This window comes from Artemia franciscana, chromosome 17 (assembly GCF_032884065.1).
Source record: "Artemia franciscana chromosome 17, ASM3288406v1, whole genome shotgun sequence".
Classification (NCBI taxonomy): domain Eukaryota; kingdom Metazoa; phylum Arthropoda; class Branchiopoda; order Anostraca; family Artemiidae; genus Artemia; species Artemia franciscana.
The window spans coordinates 41,348,738-41,367,051 of NC_088879.1; the positions used below are offsets into that span (position 1 = coordinate 41,348,738).

The window sequence follows — 18,314 nt, forward strand, 5'->3', positions numbered from 1 at the left end:
AGTAACAATTGGTGCAGGTGGTAGCGTTCCTATGCCTTCCGTGAATGCAATCTAGCCATCGGTTTTTGCAGACGCTCCTGAGAGGAGTCATGAAGGGGGGGAGGGCAAGTCTGTAAAAAAAGTGTTTTTAAAGGCGGTTCAAGCATGAACAAGTTCTGTGGCAAAGAATTTTCAGATTTTATCGAATAATACTAAACTGTTCACCCTGCTGTGTATTTTTTGGCTTCTATGGGGGAGGGGCTGGTCTATGCTGCTTTTTTGGGAACACCGATGAAAATGAAACAGATGTCTTTTATAGATGAAGCGCTTATATATATAAGTGAGGGTTGGAGAGCTTTTTTGATGCTGAGAAAGCAAAAAAAGGGCAGCAGATATCTGCGGGCGATTTACATATATTTTTGCTCAAGGGTAAACAAACAAAAAAATACCGCTTCTTCTTTAATAATCTACTTGTTACCTCCTCTCACAGCAGAAAATACCGCTTATTCTTTAATAAGCTACTTGTTACCTCCTCTCACAGCAGAAAATACCTCTTCTTCTTTAATAAGCTACTTTTTACCTCCTCTCATAGCAGAAAATATACTGCTTTTTCTTTAATATGCTACTTGTTACCTCCTCTCACAGCAGAAAATACCGTTTCTTCTTTAATAAGCTACTTTTTACCTCCTCTCACAGCAGAAAATATACTGCTTCTTCTTTAATATGCTACTTGTTACCTCCTCTCACAGCAGAAAATACCGCTTCTTCTTTAATAAGCTACTTGTCACCTCCTCTCACAGCAGAAAATACCGCTTCTTCTTCTTTAATAAGCTACTTTTTACCCCCTCTCACAGCAGAAAATACCGCTTCTTCTTTAATAAGCTACTTGTCACCTCCTCTCACAGCAGAAAATACCGCTTCTTCTTTAATAAGCTACGTTTTACCTCCTCTCACAGCAGAAAATTGAAATGACGCTTGTTTAACTTTGTCCTCCGTTACTCAATCTTTTTAGGTATTTTATTTAATGACGGATTATCGATGTTCAAAAATCGTGTACACCAGATTACGCATAATACATTTTGAGGAAGAAAATCACACGCCGTACAAGGAGGCGTTGCAAGGGAGAAGTCTTCCATGTACTCCTTGCCTTGCATCACGCCCGGTGGAACAGGTGACCTAACGAGATGTATATAAGGAGGTGGAGAGGGGGCGACCCCAGTATTTAGCCCTCACAATGTATAGTATATAGGGAAGAGTAAATGCACAAGTGGAATTCGAAAAATTATTGTTAAAATTGTGAAAATCCATGTATCTCATTTTATCAAACTAAAATGCCACGTCAAAAGGCTGAAGTGTAAATATAATGTAAATATAGAAAATGTATTGTAAATTTAAATAAAATTTTCTGATTAACTCACTTTTGAGATAGCTAGAAAATAGACACACCTTTAGAATCCGAATTTCATCCCGAACTCGAATATAACATTTTTTTACGTCGGAAGTGAACCTTACCCCCCCCCCACTTCTAATGTGCAAATATTCACCCTGAATAGTATATGCAACGTATTTTCCATTATTTTGACAAACTGCTTAATCAATTTAAAGAAAAGAGGGACTTACGGAGAATCCATGCATATATACAACTCAGGGTATATTTTCACTTTGAGGGGGGGGGTTAAGTTAATTTCTGACACAAATGAATTTTATATTTGGATTCAGGATAAAATTCTGATTCAAAGTTATGCCTCTTTCTTAGCTATCTCATTAGTGAATTAATCGTAAAATTTCCTGTAAATTTAATGTGATAAAATGTAAATGTAATAAAATAAAATGTAAATGTAATGTAATGTAATGTAAGTAAAAAGATGTGAGTATCTCGGCCGAGACTTTAAGCCATCTTAAGTGCAAAAGGAAGAAGAAACAATTCTAAAAACAAAAACTAGAAAAAAATTAAAGTGAACAATCAAAGTATATATGAACTTATAAAACTACTAGCTGTGGGGGTGGCGCTTCGCGCCACCCCAACACCTAGTTGGTGGGGGCGCTTCGCGCCCCCCAAATATATATATATATATATATATGTTTTTGACTACGTAAAACTTGCGAATATACAACATTCTTTGCTGTCCCATTGTCTGTGCATATAAATAGATTGTCAGGTTTACCGACTCTTGAACATGCAACATATAATGGTCCATGGGAAAACAATCCGTATTCAGATCTATACCTCATGATTCTAATGATTGTAACTGTGAGAAAAACGCTGAATATGTGATATTTGAGTGTATATTACTTTCAGGGAATGGGAAACTAATCACTTCAAAATCAAAATCATCCGTTTTATTATACATTTTAAAACTTAATTTATTATTATCACAAATATTAATATTTAAATGTAAGAAATGATCTTCATGACCAGCGCCATGACTAGGTTCAAGAATAAGCTCTGATGGATATATATTTTTAGAAATATCAATGAAATCCTTACAATTTAAGACCAAAATATCATCTAAATATCTTTTATTATTTAACAAAACATATATATATATATATATATAGTTGTAGTAGTAGTAAGGAAGACGGCACCCTTAAGGTCCAAACCGGCGGTGCTGATCTCCGTTTCACGGCCCTTCAACCAGGAAGTACAATGGGGGGTTGGGGGCCAACCATTCTGTGCTTTCACACATCCTTCCTGCTTACCTTTCCCCAGATTTTTCCAGGTACCCATTTAGAGCTGGGTCGACTCTGGCTGAGCTTACAGAGTCACACCACTGACCCCCGTCCCAAACTAAATAACTGGTCGCAACTGGGATTGAACCCCTACTCCTTGGACAAAGAATTCCCACGCCAGCGCGCCAACCACTCATTTATATATTATGTGTACAATGTGTATATTATTTTTTAACAGTTTTGTTTTTGTTTTACTCTTAGGACTTCCTGCAAAGAAATGTATTTTATAAGTGAACTTCTCTATGCACCAGTTGAAGAGCTTGAATCGACGAAGGAAGTGACGTTGCTCGTTTTTTCCTTAAAGGATTCAGACATCACGTACATTGATAAGCTGAAGGTATGTACATTGGTAAAATCATTGCGCAATCAAATCATTGAGTTGTAGGCTAAGTAGGGTTGCCATTCCTAGTGATTTATCACTATATCTATTGATATTTATATTGCCTAAACAAAAAATCATTAAATCACTAACCCCACCCCCCCCAAAAAAAAAACAGCAGCAACTTATTAACAATATACTATTTCACAAATCATGGGATCTGAATCCTGGCGCTCCCTCCACGGCCCGACTCTCACTAACAAACAAACTTTTTTTATTCCATAAATCATGGGAGCTGACTCCTGGTCCTCCCTCCATGGCCCAACCCCTCTCCAAAAAAACTAATTAACGATATTTTATTCCAAGAATCATAGGAGCTGACACCTGGCCCTCCTTCCATGTATCGGTAGCACATAATCAATAGATCAGCAAAACCATAAGGAACATAAACCAGCAGATTATTGAAGAAAATCACTAGAATCTAGTGATTTTTTCACCTCGTGGCAACTCTGGTTGTAAGCCACAAGCTTTAAAAACCGTCTGCATACATGTGAACAATCTGTCCAGATTATGGCCTAAGAATTTTTTTTCCACCCATTCAAGAAAAATTTATTAAAGTGATTACGGACTTCAAATGACCCCTATCTCGTCCATTATAAACTTGTGCAGTATTTGTGGCCATGGTATTTAAAATTGATTGGGCGTTGTCATAATTTGAGGAGCTTGGATAAGAGATCTGTATAAATGACAGACGACTAAAAGCTGACAACTGCTATCCCAGAAATCTTAGAAAAACCGTTCAACTTCTTCCGTTTTGTGCTAGAGATAGAGGCATTCATTTTTGATGACTCACATAGTCAGAAACTGTTTTTTATCCCTATCAATTAGAGCAAAATTTGCTGCTCCACTACCAGTCTTAAAGTTGAGGAAAGGACAGTCCCTAAACATGTGCTAGCATAACTACTAGGAAAACGTTAAAAATCAGCTGAAAGAAATTATCATTTGAGCAATTTTTCCGCTTTGGGAGTTCCCTGGGGTGTCATCCATTTTGAATGACAAGCTAGCGACGATAGGATGTAAAATTTTACTTGATTCTCAACTCAATTTCTCGGTAGCAGTGTTTTAAAGCCCCTGTGGTTTTCCGCCACCATATATTTTCCGCCACCTTTTAATTCAGGTAGTGCACGTAGCTTGTGCAGGTAGTTTCCAGATTTATATATTTAAATGTGAAAACGGTGTTTACCGCCACGAAGGAAATCTTACGTCTGGAATCTTAGTTTGGGGGCCTTGAGTTGTTGAAGTTGTACAGTGTCTTTAGTTGGACTTGAAATAAATGATTATTTGAAACATTAATTTCAGTCTTCCTATTATCTAGGATTAACGTAGAGTTAGCGTTGGTGGCGGTAAACACCCTCTTCGCATTTAAGGATTTAGATCTGGAATTACATGAACCAACTAATTGCGCTGCCTGCACTAACGAGTTGGCGGAAAACATACGGTGGCGATCAACTTACCAAAATATATGAACATTTCTTCTGAACCAACTAATCCTCTTGATAATGCAAGATTTCCTGGGTGGCGGAAACATACGGTGGCGGAAAACCGCGGTGGAATTAAAACACCTAATTCAATTTCATGTTCAACCACAAATTTTTGACATCTTTCGATGATTCTCCTGCGAGGACACGCTAATGAGCCCTTTATCTTTGTTATGGTCAGCCGACGCTGAAGCTCGTACAATGATTTTTAATGTATCTTATCGCCGTAACAGAATAATCTTTAATTCTAACCCCTTTTCAGAATTGTTCTCAAGGTTAGAGAGAGTCCTTCATAAGAATTCCCTGATAAAGGCGACCTGCTTTTTCTTTTCAAGCAGAAAGCCTTGACAATAAAAAGAAACTTTGACTTGCCAAACAATACTTACTTAATTGGAAACGCTTTTGTTTTTAAGACCCGAACTTAAATCATCTAAAGGTATTATTATTCTCAAAAAATGATGCATAAATCATTCTCTTCAACTATAACTCGGGTCATGTTATACAATGTATGATCAGCCTACATCCATAAAAAGATGGTTCATAGTCCAGCATTGATTGACTTAATAGCTCAGTGTCAGGCATTAATATTCGCTATTATGCTTCTTTTTATTGCTACATACAGTGGTAATTACGAAACTATTTTTAATAGGTTTTTTAGTTTTTTTTTTAAATAAGTATTTTGCAAACATTGAAGCTGTCATGCAGTTCTAGCCGTGCCCAATCACCCTGGAGGTATGTGAATGCGGATGATTATTACAAATTGGCTGTGAAGCCTGCCCGATGATAGGTAGGGCCGTATCCAGGATTGTTTCTTCAGGGGGGTGGGGTTGCAAAAAACCTTCGTTTTTGTTACGTTGTTACAAGTCGGACATACATTTGGGGGGCGGGGTCAAACCCCCTAACTCCTCTCCTCGATACGGCCTTGGTGAAAGGCATAAGAAAAAGAAAAAAGCGTAGCATTTAATCTATTGTGAGGGTTGGGGAAAATTGTTTTGCCCCATTCCTTGCCCCACCCCCGAACGCAAAACTTGAAGTCGCCTTGCCCCTTTCCCAAAAAAATGCCCTTGAAAGTTTTCAACTTGATTTGCGTGCATGATCAGTGGCGTCAATTCACAGAAAGTTAGGGTGGAGAAGGGAAAGTGTATTTTTGAAATCTAGAACAGGGTTGAAGTTTCATTTTTTTTTTTCAATGAAAACACCAAGACAAGGCATCTTTCAATGAAAATATTCCCAAAAGGTTGTTTTTTTAATATGGGAGGGGGAATAAGAAGGAGGGGGCAAATGTCCCCCTGCCAATTGAAGCTACTGACAGTGAGACAAAACAGGGTAGATGAACCATCCCCCTTTGTTCTAATTCTTTTGTAATTTTTTTTTCACAAATACACAAAGATGGAACAAGTTTGGGTAACTAATGCTCTGCCATGTGGATCAGCCACGCTTGATATTTAGATTTACACTAATTTACATTACTGTATTAGATTACACTAATTAGATTACTGTATTAATTGTACTGCACTGCCTAAATAAAGATCCATGAGCCACCAGTGTATTTTTATCTATTTACTTTCTCCCCTGACTAATTCGTATGGAAAGTGTGGTTGTAGTAACGTCGGAGGGGAGTTCATTTGGTTGAAAATTGAAAATTCTAGTTACTGTTTTTAAGAGTCGAAAGCATTTGAAGAGTCGACCAGTCCGCTCCTGTGCCCTTTCTCCCACCCCACCCCCCGTAACCTTCGAAAACACTGGATCAAAGTCATTTTACTGAAAATGGTCGAAACGTCTAATAAATAATGGCTGCATCTGTTGCTGCAACCTAGTAAAAGTCAAACCGCGACCCATAGTAACCGGAAGATTCAAAAGGCATTTTGAAAAATAAACTGTCATGTGAGGAAGAATCATCATTTGGAGTTGATTCAGTAATTATAAGTGTTGTTTTTTACTTGTCGCAATAGCGAAAGTTTAATCCGGAAATAAATTTTTGGAAATTTCGAAAAAAAGCGTGGAAACCCTCGGAAATGATGTCGGACCGAATATTAAACACAAAATATAACAATTTATAAAATTCAATAAACCTTAAGAATATGAAGGGAGAGTCCGTGGACCTGACGGGTCCCTTCCCAAATCATGGACGAGTGAAACACTAAAACGATGGCAATACCATGATATATTTTTCAGCTTTTAGTGTATAAAAAAAAAATACGAGTTTTTTGAGTACAAGGCAAAACAAAGTACGAGTTCTCGTACTTCGAAAATTCGTAATTCGCTTTCGGTGGAACTAACGATCCTTTACCCTGTCTAGCATCAATAAACCTCCAAATTTTTTGATCATCCGACCTCCTTATAAAGAATTAAAAAAGTTCAAATCCTTTCTAATGTAATCACCGACTTGTAAAAACGTAACAAAAGGGAATATAAAATTTTTTTGGTTTATACCCCCGAAAAAATCCTGGATACGACCCTGATTTCATTAATTTAATGGCTTTTTTTTTTGACCATTGGCAATCTGAAAATTATAATAACTTGTATTACTGGCTTGGATATCTGCAATACACTTGTCACTGCAACTAAGCTTATCTGATAGATGTGGTTTTTATTTTCCATTTTAAATTGATATTATTAATCTTGGTTACAAAATCTGATCTATCAAGTTTCTACGTGAATTCTTATGGAAAATCTGTATGGTTTCTGAAGCGAGAGACAGGATTCAGTTATTTATTATGCATTCTTTTAATATCCACAAATTATTGATGTTCCACCCCGAGGGGTTGCTCTCTCTGAAATCATCCACACCAAGTGGCGCGTGCCAATCGAGGGGGAACCATGCCAAGCGTTTTGGGGAGTGTGTCAAGCATTTTGGGAACTGTACCAAGCGTGGCGGGACTGTGTGGCACACTTGGCATTCCGAGATGTACACTAGGTGGTGGGAAGTCAGCCATGCCCGGTTCCACCATGAAAATACTGAATATCAAAAGCAAAATTTAGTTGACAACTTTTGTTGTTGTGGGAGAGGGGTGTTGCTGTCGATGTTAACGGTGGATAAAGCAATCCTATCCGTCTCTGTACTTTCATTTTTATGTAGATAACTTCGAAGACCACACTGCCTTTTCATGACGAAAGTAAAACAGTTCAAAATAGGGATGAAACCTTTTTATTGACAGTGAATAGATATAAAATTATTTAACTCGATATTTCGAACACATATACAGTGTTCATCATCAGCAGTAAAATTCTGATTTTAAAAAACTCTGAATTTTACTGCTGATGATGAACACTATATGTGTTCGAAATATCCAGTTAAATAATTTTATATATATTCACTGTCAACAAAAAGGTTTCATCCCTATTTTGAACTGTTTTACTTTCTTCATTTTTATGTACTTGCAGTTTTATTGTTGGTATCATAAATATTAGTATTATTATTTGTATTTTAACGGATGTGTCTTCAATTTTGTCCTTGCTGCCCGCTACTTTGAAGATTTAAAACACAAACTGGTTGAATTAATAGGGAAGGCTGCCACTAGAGCTACAAGATCTGGAGATAAATGTTGTCAAAGTGACATGCTTGTCAAATGGAACTATAACTGATTAATCGCCATCTAGTGAACTGGCATCAGCGCACTGGTACTGAAGAAGTCAGAAAAGTCTGGCGTTTTATTTGCATATCGATCGAAGACGGAAGCCGTGAGAGAGTTTGCGCTCGGTATAGCGTATATACCTACTGTGTTTTTTCAGCTAAAAAATGTTTAGAGATCTCAGAAAACAAAATTTGACGTTTATTTATAAGTAATGTACTCCTTGCACTTATATGGATGTCATGACCCTTATCAGAGAGCACAGAGAAAAGAACAAGAGCTAAGAGCTCATATGGCACTTGTGACGAGACATGAAGAGCTAAGAGCCAAGAGATCATATGGTATGAGCTCTAACAAAATTCTATGAATCAATAGATTGATTTAAAAGGAAAATAAGAGGCTTAATGCCGGTCAGTATTTAAAATAAGAGCTTTGAGTCACGATGTCCTTCTAAATATCAAAATTCATTAAGATCCGATCACCCACTCGTATGTTATAAATATCTAATTTTTTCTAATTTTTCCTCTCCCTTTAGCCCCCCCAGATGGTCGAATCTGGGAAAACGACTTTATCAAGTCAATTTGTGCAGCTCCCTGACACGCCTACAAATTTTCATCGTCCTAGCACGTCCAGAAGCACCAAACTCGCCAAATCACTGAACCCCTCCTCCCAACTCCCCCAAAGAGAGCGAATCCAGTACGGTTCCGTCAATCACGTATCAAGGACATTTGCTTATTCTATCCACCAAGCTTCATTCTTCAAGCTTCAAGCTTCAAAGTGTTTTCCAAGATTTCCCCCTGTAACTCCCCCCAATGTCAAAAGATCTGGTCGGGATTTGAAGTAAGAGCTCTGAGACATGAATTCCTTCTACATATCAAATTTCATTAAAATCCGATCACCTATCCCTAAGATAAAAATCCCCCAATTTTCACGTTTTCCAAGAATTCCGGTTTCCCTCTCCAATCCCCCCAATGGCACGGGATCTGGTCGGAATTTAAAATTAGAGCTTTCAAGCACAAGATCCTTCTAAATATCAAATTTCATTAAGATCTGGTCCCTTTCGTAAGTTACAAATACCTCAATTTTCAAAATTACCCCCCCCCCCAACTCCACCAAAGAGCAGATCCGGTCCTGTTATGTCAGTCACGTATCTTAGACAGGTTTTTATTCTTCCCATCCAGTTTCATCCTGATCTCACCGCTTTAAATATTTTCTAAGATTTCCGATTCCCCCCAACTGCCCCCCCCCCAATCACGCTGGATATGGTTGAGATTTAAAATAAGAGATCTGAGTTACGAGGTCCTTCTAAATATGAAATTTCATTAAGATCCGATCATTCCTTCGTAAGTTGAAAATACGTCATTTTTTCTAATTTTTCAGAATTAACCCCCCCCCCCAATAGAGTGGATCCGTTCCAATTATGTAAATCACGTATCTAAGACTTCTGCTTATTTTTCCCGCCAAGTTTCATCCCGATCCCTCCAATCTAAGCGTTTTCCATCATTTTAGGTTCCCCCACCCCAAACTCCCCCCAATGTCACCAGATCCGGTCGCGACTTAAAATAAGATCTTTGAGACACGATATCCTTCTAAATATCAAATTTCATTGAGATCCGATCACCCGTTCGTAAGTTAAAAATACCTCATTTTTTCTAATTTTTCAGAATTAATCCCCCCCCCCCCAACTACCCCAAAGAGAACGGATCCGTTCCGGTTATGTCAGTCAGTATCCTAGACAGGGTTTTACTCTTCCCATCCAGTTTCATCCTGATCTCACCGCTTTAAGTATTTTCTAAGATTTCCGGTTCCCCCCAACTGCCCCCCCCCAATTACGCTGGATCCGGTTGAGATTTAAAATAAGAGATCCGAGTTACGAGGTCCTTCTAAATATCAAATTTCATTGAGATCCGATCACCCGTTCGTAAGTTAAAAATACCTCATTTTTTTCAGAATTACCCCCCCCCCCAACTACCCCAAAGAGAGCGGATCCGTTCCGGTTATGTCAATCATGTATCTAGGACTTGTGCTTATTTTTCCCACCAAGTTTCATCCCGATCCCTCCACTCTAAGTGTTTTCCAAAATTTTAGGTTTCCCCCTCCCAACTCCCCCCAATATCACCAGATCCGGTCGGGATTTAAAATAACAGCTCTGAGACACAATATCCTTCCAACCCTCAAATTTCATTAAGATCTGATCAACCGTTCGTAAGTTAAAAGTACTTCAATTTTTCTATTTTTTCCGAATTAACGGGCCTCCCACTCCCCTCCCCCCAGATGGTCAAATCGGGAAAACAACTATTTCTAATTTAATCTGGTCCGGTCCCTGATACGCCTTCCAAATTTCATCGTCCTAGCTTACCCGGAAGTGCCTAAAGTAGCAAAACCGGGACCGACAGACAGACCGACAGAATTTGCGATTGCTATATGTCACTTGGTTAATACCAAGTGCCATAAAAATTGTGTAGCATCGACAATAACCGGTCAAGTAAAATCCTCGCGATCTACTTGAGTGATAGTGTCAAATGCCCAGATAAGGGCTAACGCGACAGAACTATCAGGAGCCAATGAAATCGAGAATAAAGAGATGGAGGTATAGGAGGTAGATGATCTGTAAGAACGAATAATTTCTCCCTGCAATATATGGTGCTGAGCTCACCCCGATCCCCCAGACGACGAAGAGGTGAATTTCCCTCTTCATTGAACCACTGTATGAGCTTGGCCTCGGCGAAGGTCGGTCGAATTGGAGGTCAACCGCAACTAACTTCTGCGCCTCCTGGTGTGGGTGGAGCAAGTGAGGTATAGAACTTTCATCCTAACATCGATGGGAGCCTAAATATCTGGCTAGTAACCGGTTCTTATTTGCTTGTTAGTTTTTTTACCATTGTCATGTATTTGTTTTCACATTTGTTTGAAATCTATCAACTGATAAATAAAATATAATTTTCAAGTACTAGTATAATTTTATTGGCGAACATTCTACTCACGCATCCTTTTGACAATGTGCTGACTGAAATTGTTTCGTAATGGTTCAGGGGATGGGCTGTGATAATGCTCTGCTTTTCAAATCTTCCTTGAATTCTTTTAAAATTTTGCATTTGGTGGTGCGATATTTTGCCCTTTTCCTATTATATGCAGGTATTGGTCTTTGCACAAGCGGCCAGCATCTCAAACCAGGGTTGCCAACTGCTGACGCCAAAAAAGAGTGCAAATTGTTAAAGAAGAGCGCAAGTCAAAAAATGAATGTATAATAAAACGGTTGATTTCGATTTTGAAGTGATTAGTTTCCCATTCCCTGAAAGTAATATACACTCAAATATCACATATTTGGCGTTTTTCTCACAGTTACTTCGATATGCAATGATTTGTTGTAATCATATTGATTTTAAAAATAGATGTAAAATCTTAAGCCAAAAATTGATATTAAGAGGTATTTCTGCAAATAAATTAACTTGGCAATTTAGAAAAATTTAGTTTTTAATTATAACGAACTTTTAAATAAACACCAAAGGAATTATCGGGAAATACTTAAGGAAATTTTCGGTTAAATTTCGTAGGTTCACGAAAAGTTGATGCAGCGCCATCTATTTTGTGATTTGTCCATCTAATTGAGCGGATTTTTCAAAAATAGCCACATGGTAATGTTGAAATTATTTTAGTTCATTCAGTTTTTTTTGGAAAGAGTTATTATTTGTGATTTGGTAAAATTTATCACATTTAGTTTAACTATTGCTGCTAAACAGAGTAATATATTAACAGGATAAGCTTGTTTTGGTGTTACTTGGTTGTTCCACATTTGCTGGTTTGTTTTCTTTTTTTTTCATAGGCATATATTTTGGGGGTGATACCTGACACGGGTATACCATGTGTATTCTGTGGTAAGCACAACACTTGACTGGGTAGAGAATTTAAAGTGCCGAAACCCTATAGGCAAGTGTATTCTCCTGATGAGCCCTTGTGTTGGGTTGTTGCCTCTGAATTATTTGTCTTTATTGTTTGGTAAATGACGACTTATACTTATTGACGACATGAGTGCCTGTCCACGGATTATTCTTTATGGTTGATTGTGTATGGCTATGCTGTTTGACCTATGTGATTGTATGGATGAGTAGGGTTAAGGCCTCATTCAAGTGCTGGTCTATATTAATCATTAATTTAGGAAAACAGTTTTCCTTTTCTCCTTCTGTCTTTTTTTTTTTTTTTTTTTTTTTTTTTTTTTTTTTTTTTTTTTTTTTTTTTTTTTTTAATGTGTTTGTGCTGTTGCATTGGTGATTTCTCTTTTCGTTATATTACCTTTAAATTTTCAAATTCATTTAAAATAAATTTAGGAGGACTCCCTGCTTAAATCAACCTCTAAATAATGGGTTAGATAATGATTATCATTCTTTTTTAGCTTAAAAGGTAATCCTCTGCTGGAAATTTGCAGGTTTTTATATTGATTGCTTGGACCTTTGACTGAACTATAGTTGACTGCATCAAATGATTAGTTAAAGTTATGTCTCCATTTTATTCAAATGTTTTGAAAGGAATATAAGAGGCCCAAGTAACTAGTCTTATACTATAGCTGACTTAATGATAGTTAAGTCAAGTATCGTTTTTTATTTCGCTTAATACTTTTTCTATCTTCATTTCATAAAAGAGTGCAAAGAGCAAATAATGGGCAAAAGGGGTGGAAATCCGGTCCGTGGTGTGAAAGAGTGAAATGTAAAAAAAAGACAGTATTTTATACGAAAAGTTTGAAAGTTTGCAACCCTGTCTCAAACTGATCTGTCAAATTATTCTTTGTCCAAACCCTTTAGTTTGTATATATTCTAGCAGTATGCTTAGGGGCAAAAAGGGTAGGATGTCGCCAAAATCTGAGGGGTCATAACATTTTGAATTTTTTTTTCTGTCTCAGATTTTTTTTTTTTCGTTTGCCAATTCGGCCTTTCTGGGCCAGAAATATCCCTTTACAAAGCAAAACAGTCAGAAATTTACCCTGTTATTTACCCTGGCACGGTATCTTTTGTTTTTGATCTTAAGATAAAAAATACTTTGTTTGTAGCCTATGAGCTACTCACAACTTTATACGCAATCATCCTGGAAGAAAAATTGCAAAAAAAATAAGATTGATCACAAACCAGGAGTCTTCACATAACGGAAAAATTGGTAAGTTTATGTTATTTGAAAGAAGTTGTTGAAAAGTAAAACAGCGATTTGGACGTGATAGATTTGTTTGGCATGACATTCTTTTTTTATATCTTATCACTCCTTGATAGGTTTACTCCTTTTGCGAAATCAAGCGGATTCTGTTCTACAAATCTATTCTTTTCCAGTTTATCCTTTTTAATTTTAATTTCACTATTCTTTTTTAATTTGTCTTAGTATAATAGCGGTTTGTTCTTTAGTTAGTGAACAATTAGTGTAGGTATACATAATACATACTATAAAGCAGTCTCGTTCCCGATAGTTTATTTCAGTATGAGGCCCAAGCTTTGCAGGGGTTGCGGGGGACTTAGGGTTCCAAAAATCGTAAGAACCTCGATATTTTTGAGGAGGAGGGATGTAGACTCAAATTTTCGAGTTTTAAATTTCGACATTTTACCATTAGTGCGCTCGGATTAGACTAGGACTCATTTAGCTAGAAATTGGGCTAGAATTATTGTGTTCAAATGCTGAAATTACGGTTCTTCGTACTTAAGATGTGATGAACGACTGACAAAGTTCAATTGCGTGTTGCAGACTTGGGGGTGGTGCGTCATAGCACATGACTCCACACGGATTCCGGTGGATTGCCACAGAAAAAAATGTGGTGCAACTTCACGGTTATTATTTATTTTCAAATAATGAATAAAAACTGAAAAAAATATATGTTTGTATACGACTGCTAGATTCTTTTCAGTCAGTTTAAGTTTGAATCATAGGCAGCGCAATACCGTTGCCTAAGTAAAGAGCGATGTGGGCATTTTTTTTTTAGACCAGGGCACTTCGTATCGAAGGAGTTGTCATAGAAACTTCGAAAAGGGCTCATTCAATTAGAAATTGAAAGGGCTAGTGCCCTTTTTAATAGTAGAAAGTGATTTGAGGGCAACTAACGCCCCTTCCATGCCCACCATTTCCCCAAACATATCCAATCAAAATTTTTAGATAGCTGTTTTGTTCAACGTAGTTGAAAGGTCCGGAAATTATGTCTTTGAGAATTACAACTAGACCCCGGCACCGCGCCGATAAGGGAAGGCCGGCGGCGGTGGGGCCAGAAACAGCAGTGGTGGCGCGCTGCCGATGGTTTTTCTGCATCGCAGGTGGTGAGGTGTCGGTGGCGCACCGCCGGCACGATCGATATTGACTGCAAACATTAATATTTTCATCAGTCTTTCTCAAATCCCAGCTTGAATTTACAACAGTTTCGGGCCTATTCATGAGTTAAAACTTCGCAAGTCGCTGGCTGGACGCCGGTCTTCTTAGTTATTCATCAAGAAAAGTAGAAGTCTGGTAAGAACGAAATGGCTGTGGCTGTGGCGTTGTGGCGTTCCTTGCATAATAGTTGAAGTATCTATTAGCTGTGCATTCTTAACATAAATAATTATTAAAATTAGTAGTTTTTTTTCATTGAGCATTATTGCATACAAAACTCCAAATACCGTATCACAAAATTTGTCAATTATCTGGGTAAAAACTTTGAATAGAAGTTTTAATTTAGTTTGAACTTAGAAGCTCAATGCTCCTTGCCTATGTCTATAAAATATGTCTATAAAATAATAAAATATAATAAATATAAAAATGTAATAAATAATAAAATATGTCTATGTCTATAAAATATGTCTGTAAAATATAAATATTATATAAAATAAAATATATAATTGCCTATGTCTATAAAATAGTTGAAATGGGCGACTTTGATATTGATTATTTTTTTTTTTTTTGCTCTTTTTGATTCCTAAAAAGCCTTCCTTGCATTAAAAACTGGTTTTTAATAACAATTGAAAAACCAAAATACATTTTTAAGTTTTTTGGCTTCCTTATAAAATACATTTCATATAGACTAATGCTGAACTGCTGCTTTTTTTGGATTGCTTTTGGCTGCTCTTTTGGATATAAAAAAAAACAAGTTTTTTAAACTGAAAGTAAGGAGCGACATTAAAACTTAAAACGAACAGAAATTACTCCGTATTTGAAAGGGGATGTTCTCTCTTCAACACCCCCCTCTTTACGCTAAAGTTAGACTCTTTCTCTCCACTCTACTTTTTAAAACATTAAAAAACTTTAGCGTAAAGAGTGGGGTGCTGAAGAGAGAACAGCCCCTTTCATATGCGGAGTAATTTCTGTTCGTTTTAAGTTTTAATGTTGCTCCTTACTTTCAGTTAAAAAAAATTTGTTTTTTATTTAATTTCTGAACGTTTTTGAATTAATGCATGTTTTGATTTTGGCTCTCCGCACAGGAATAATTAAAACGAAATTTGCGTATTATTATAATTTTTTTTTTTTTTGTCTAAATGGCATTCTCCTAGTTTTGATCGGCCAGTTCTTAGAAAAAAAGGAGCGGAGGGCGAGGCCTAGTTACCCTCCAATTTTTGGCTACTTAAACAGGCAACTAGAACTTTTAATTTTTTACGAACGTTTTTATTGGTAAAAATATACGTAACTTACGAATTAACTTACGTAACGAACTTTCTGCCCCCCTTCATGGAAATTCTCTTCCCCCGTGAACAATTCCTCCATGGAAAGTTCCCCCCACATAACACCCTCCCCGCAACCCCCCCCCCAGCCAAAAAAATCACCTGAAAACATCTATACACTTCCCAATAACCATTACTATATGTAAACACTGGTCAAAGTTTGTAACTTGCAGCCCCTCCCACGGGGACTGTGGGGGAGTAAGTAGTCCCCAAAGACATAGTTATTAGGTTTTTTGACGGTGCTGAATAAAATGGCTGTATCAGAATTTTGATCTAGTGACTTTGACCAGAACTTTTAATTTCCTTCATAGGATTCATATTCATAGGATAATTTTCCTTCACTAGAACTTTTAATTTCCGTCAGAATGATCCCTCTCGCGACATTCTAGGACCACTGGGTCGATACGATCACCCCTGGAAAAAAATAAAATAAAAAAATAAAAAATAAACACGCATCCGTGATCTGTCTTGTGGCAAAAAATACAAAATCCCACATATTTGTAGATAGGAGCTTGAAACTTCTACTGTGGGGTTCTCTGATACACTGAATCTGATGGTGTAATTTGTCGTTCAGATTCTATCACTTTTAGGGGTGTTTCCCCTATTTTCTAAAAAAAAGCAAATTTTTCATTTTCTCAGGCTCGTAACTTTTGATGGGTAAAACTAAACTTGATGAAACTTATATATTTAAAATCAGCATTAAAACGCAATTCTTTTGATGTAACTATTGGTGTAAAAATTCCGATTTTTAGAGTTTCGGTTACTATTGAGCCGGGTCGCTCCTTACTACAGTTCATTACCACGAACTGTTTGATTATTCATCTTTTCTTTTCTATTCATACCAAGCTGGAAACTCATAAACACCTAGTATCAGTTAAATTATAAACTGCATCTAAAAGGAGTAAATTTATCTAATTAAAAAATACATGATTGTGAAACACTTCAATTACAATGAAAAAAAAAACTTTAATAAAAGTTATAATCCTCACTTGTAAATAGCTTGTAAATACCTTATATTAGAAGAGCTTCCAATTGCATAACAAAAGTACAACTATCAAGCTAAAGCTACAATTTGGAATTTCTCCAATGACAACGAAAAAATGTTTTTTTTTTTCTGTTTTATCGTGATTATTATTCAAAAGTGGAAAAAGAATTCATCCCAATTTCAGATGTGTAAGATCATAAGAAACCCTGAAAGTGTTCTATTTGTATGCAAATAGATCAACCGATCTATATTGATTGAAATATTATCAATCAATGAAGAAATTAAGCATGTTATAATTCAGGATTAATGTTAGTGGTGGATTTGCCGAACCCAGTCAAGGTTTAGGCCACACAAAGTTGACATTTTGGGATGGCTTGTAACTAAAAATCATCAGTATATACCACAAACATTAATTTTCTTGTGTTCTGGAACAAAATTTTCCCCATTTCTGATTTCCTGCAATATAATTCGAAGTAAATCTTGGCCTAAGACATTTTTAATAGGCCCTTTAACAACTAGTGGCAAAATATATTTTTCAAAATATAGGGGGCGGGGGCTCTAATTTTTCCAATAAAAATGCAAAAAAGGTGTTTTTCAAAATAGGGGGAGGGGCAAAAAATTTAGGGGTCTGCTGTCGAAGAAAAGTCCTTCAGGCAAACTTGCGGGATGTGGCTAATGTTATCATGAATAAAAATCAACTTATCCTCTCTGTATGGACTGAAACTACTTCTCTTCTGCACCACTACCAGGCCTGCCACCGAAAATAGTCCTTCTGTGGTCTCTCTAGCCACAATTTCTTGCAAGTGCGGGGACGTATGGAATTTTATTGCGACTGTGTCTCCAGAACTGAAGAACGCTGCCGTCACTGTCGTCTTCGGTTTCTTCCCATGTTTTTAAAAGGGTAAAGTATAATGTAACTTGATTCCTGATTTTTCCAGCTCTTCTCAACTCCAGCTTTTTTCCAGCTCTTCTCAACTCCCTTCTCCTTTTTTTTCGAAAGCCTCCTTTTCATCTCTTTCAGCCTTTTTTTTGGCAATTTTTCTTCAACCTAGAAAAATGTCAAATTTTTTCTACCCATGAAAAATGTCAAATAAAATTATCACTTGGAAAATAAAAATTAGGATTAAGCAGTGTTCGGACTCGCCTATAAATTCCAATAAATTCCTATATTTTAATGCACTCCTATACAATGCCTATATTTTGGCTAAAATCCTATTATTCCTATATTTTCGGCTGAAGAGCACTAAGAACATTGCTCATGATTTGCAATGTTCTGTCTTTTGGTGTAGATTGATAATTAATTACAACTGCTGAGCTTTTTAAACTTAACTAATGCTGTGTGTTGGGCTTAGTAAGCTGCTTCTGCCTGGGCTATGATGTTGTGTTGACTTAGTAGCCTATGTTTTGTTTTTTGTCATGTTGGGCCTGTCCGAAATGAGCAAAGATCAGTATATAGGCTAGCAGTCTCTGCTTAATGAGACTGGAGTTCTTGCGACTTATGTGTTTCCTGGCTGAACGCTGGCTGGCTGATGTGAATAC

General features: G+C 36.9%; 1 protein-coding gene across 2 annotated transcripts in view; it reads left to right on the top strand.

Moving 5' to 3' along the window:
- LOC136038246 (UPF0489 protein C5orf22 homolog) overlaps positions 1-18,314 on the top strand; it is a 327,878-nt gene that overhangs the window by 54,798 nt on the left and 254,766 nt on the right. For both annotated transcript variants that reach the window (XM_065721355.1, XM_065721356.1), the window contains exon 4: positions 2,911-3,046. In XM_065721355.1, the coding sequence (XP_065577427.1) occupies positions 2,911-3,046 (136 nt within the window). The remainder of the gene's footprint in view (positions 1-2,910; positions 3,047-18,314) is intronic.